This window comes from Falco punctatus (genome assembly GCF_963210335.1).
Source record: "Falco punctatus genome assembly, chromosome: 1".
NCBI classification, from domain to species: domain Eukaryota; kingdom Metazoa; phylum Chordata; class Aves; order Falconiformes; family Falconidae; genus Falco; species Falco punctatus.
In genome coordinates, this window is record NC_137580.1 from 93,622,267 (window position 1) to 93,624,763 (window position 2,497).

Genomic DNA, 2,497 nt, shown 5'->3' on the forward strand with positions numbered 1-2,497 from the left:
CCTGGGCTGGGCTGCAGGCACCCGCTAAGCAGCGCTGGCACACCTCAAACCGGTGCTCTCAATCACATCACCCCCATCTGACAGGCACTCTCAGCACATCCCCCGTCCCTCTAAATGCCCCACTAGACTCCTCGCTTATCTGAGCTCCCAGTGTGTAGTTCCTGGCAGCCTCACAAAGGAGACAAGCCCTGGAGGGAGCAGAATGAATATTCATGGTCACTGTGTCTGGAAGGTGAGTGGAGGCTCTCAGGCATCCACAGCTGAGCAAGACATCCATCATAAAATTCACATTCAGGGTCTTACTCCTCTTGCAGCATTAAATATTTAACAACAGAAACTTTCAAGCATCTTCACAATGTAATTACAGTGCCAGGAGGATCATCTTCAATTGCTGAGCGCCAGCTCACCGCCAGGATCAGCGCTGCCAGCAGGAGTGCTTGGGTGGCCCCGAGTCTCAGCTGGGATCCCTAAGTACCTGCAAGGACAGGCTTGCTAAAGGTAAAAACCAAAAAAGCTGTGAAAGTTGTAATATGGAGAGAGACTACAGGAACAGCGCAGATGTCCAGGAAGATTAAAATGGGAAAAAAAAAAAATCTCTGTTGCAGTAATATAACAAAAAGCATGGTGATAGGAAGGTAGGGAATCTGGAAAGAGGATGTGTAGGGTTTCTAGAGGGCAGCGATTGTGGGAGGGGAAGCAGGCTGGTGAGCGGGGAAGGAGCTGGACCCAGAGAAGGGCAGGCAGTGCCATGGTCCCACACAGCCAGCTGGGCACACACCTGCACTTGGGAGCAAGATGAGGAGAGAGGCAGCTTCTCATGGCCCTGGCATGGACACTGGCCTTAGATACCATCAAAAGCTGAACACACACAGTGTGTTGCTAATTCCCTTTTATATCCCACAAGGGAAATGGAGATTCAGTAGTATATCCACAGTCCAAGCATCAAGAGAAAGGGTTGACCATCATCCAAGAGAGACAGATTCTCAGGAAACATTAGTTACACACTCCAGCAATGACATAAGAGCATTTACACCCTTGTATGCTGACAAAAAGAGGATCAAATTCAATATGTTACTGTGTGACTGAAGAAAAACACAGGATTGTTTCGTATAAATTAATGTTTCAAGGCTGAATTTGCAGGGTGATGTTCTCCAGAGATATCAGTCCTCGGCAGAGAAACAGCAAAGCTGATACAGGATTGAATTAATAAAGAATTAAAGTCTAGGAATAGTATCAAGTCCAGTCAGTGTGGTTTTATGGAAAGCAGACCTTGCCCAATAAATCTGTTCTCATTTGCAGAGAAGAACACACATGTAGCTGATAGGATAAAGTGCCCAGGCACAATCAGGCTTTACAGATTTGGATTAAAACCAGTTCTAGCCAATGCTGCTAAAGCCTATGTGTAAATATGCTGAGTGCTGGATGGAAATGGCAGATCTCCCAACAAGTAGGGAATTCTCGTCAAACGAGAGTGTGATGAAGGGATTTTTGCAAAGGCCAGCTCTGAACCCTGGCACCACAGGGAAGTGAGAGATGTGGTAGAGATGGAGATAGAGACGGAGATGAGGGACAGGGGGAGCAGTTTGCCTATGAGGTAAAATTTGCAAGGTGCCAAGTAGTGCTGAGGATGGAGCAGTAGGAGAAGAGGTCCAACCACTTGGTCAGCTGGGTCTATGTGAACAACGTGTACCTTGATGAAGCCAGGTGATAAGACCTGACATGAGGACAAAGAGCACCAGTTGCAGCAAGTCCCCAGTGCTGCAGGCTCCCAGCCCAGGTACAGCAAACCCTCCCCTGCTCCTAGACCTGCAGAAAACCCTGGGCAGGCAGGAGCTTTGCCTTCCCCAAGTCTATCTGGATTTCCCCAAGTTTGCTACCTCATCGTCTTTGTGTTTCTCTTACGTGGCTCAGCAGGTGAGGTGAAGCTGATAATTGTATAAACACATGGCCTGGTTTTGCCTCATCATTAACCATCCTACTCAAATCAATGAAATAAAGGCTGCTGAGAGAGAAAATCCTTCTCCCTTGCCTAGACTCGCCTCCTGGCAGCATCTGCCTTGCTTCGCTCTGCTCTCACCCTTTGACAGCCTGGGTTGCATATTATTACTTAATTATCATCTCCTTACACCAGCCCTGGAACATTTAATATGGCCTGTGCTCTGCCTCGCATATACTGTAAAAGCAGTTAACAAATGTATCTGCATGTCTTACTAATCATACTAAAATCATGATCACTATTCTGTTAAGAACCCTGCTAATGAATAGGCATGAACTGTAGTTCCTAGGGGTCCAATGTGTCTTCCTTACCTACCCCTCCTGGAGCTCAGACCACAGCTAAGCTGCCTCAGGAGGGCAAGGAAGCAGCCTCTAGGGCACTCAGCAGAATTCACCCTCTTGACAGACCATCCACTCCTAAGGTAACCTGTGCCATCCTTTGGGGAGCACCAAGGAGAGACACACAGAACATTTGGATGTCCATCTTCCACTGAGTCCATAG

At 47.7% G+C, this 2,497-nt stretch overlaps 1 protein-coding gene across 1 annotated transcript in view; it reads left to right on the top strand.

Annotated features, from left to right (window-relative positions):
* Positions 1 to 202: 202 nt before the first annotated feature.
* LOC308062990 (uncharacterized protein) overlaps positions 203 to 2,497 on the top strand; it is a gene marked incomplete at its 5' end in the record, with an annotated part of 59,490 nt that continues 57,195 nt past the window's right edge. The window contains one exon of the mRNA XM_080385348.1: positions 203 to 232. Within this exon, the coding sequence (XP_080241474.1) occupies positions 203 to 232 (30 nt within the window). The remainder of the gene's footprint in view (positions 233 to 2,497) is intronic.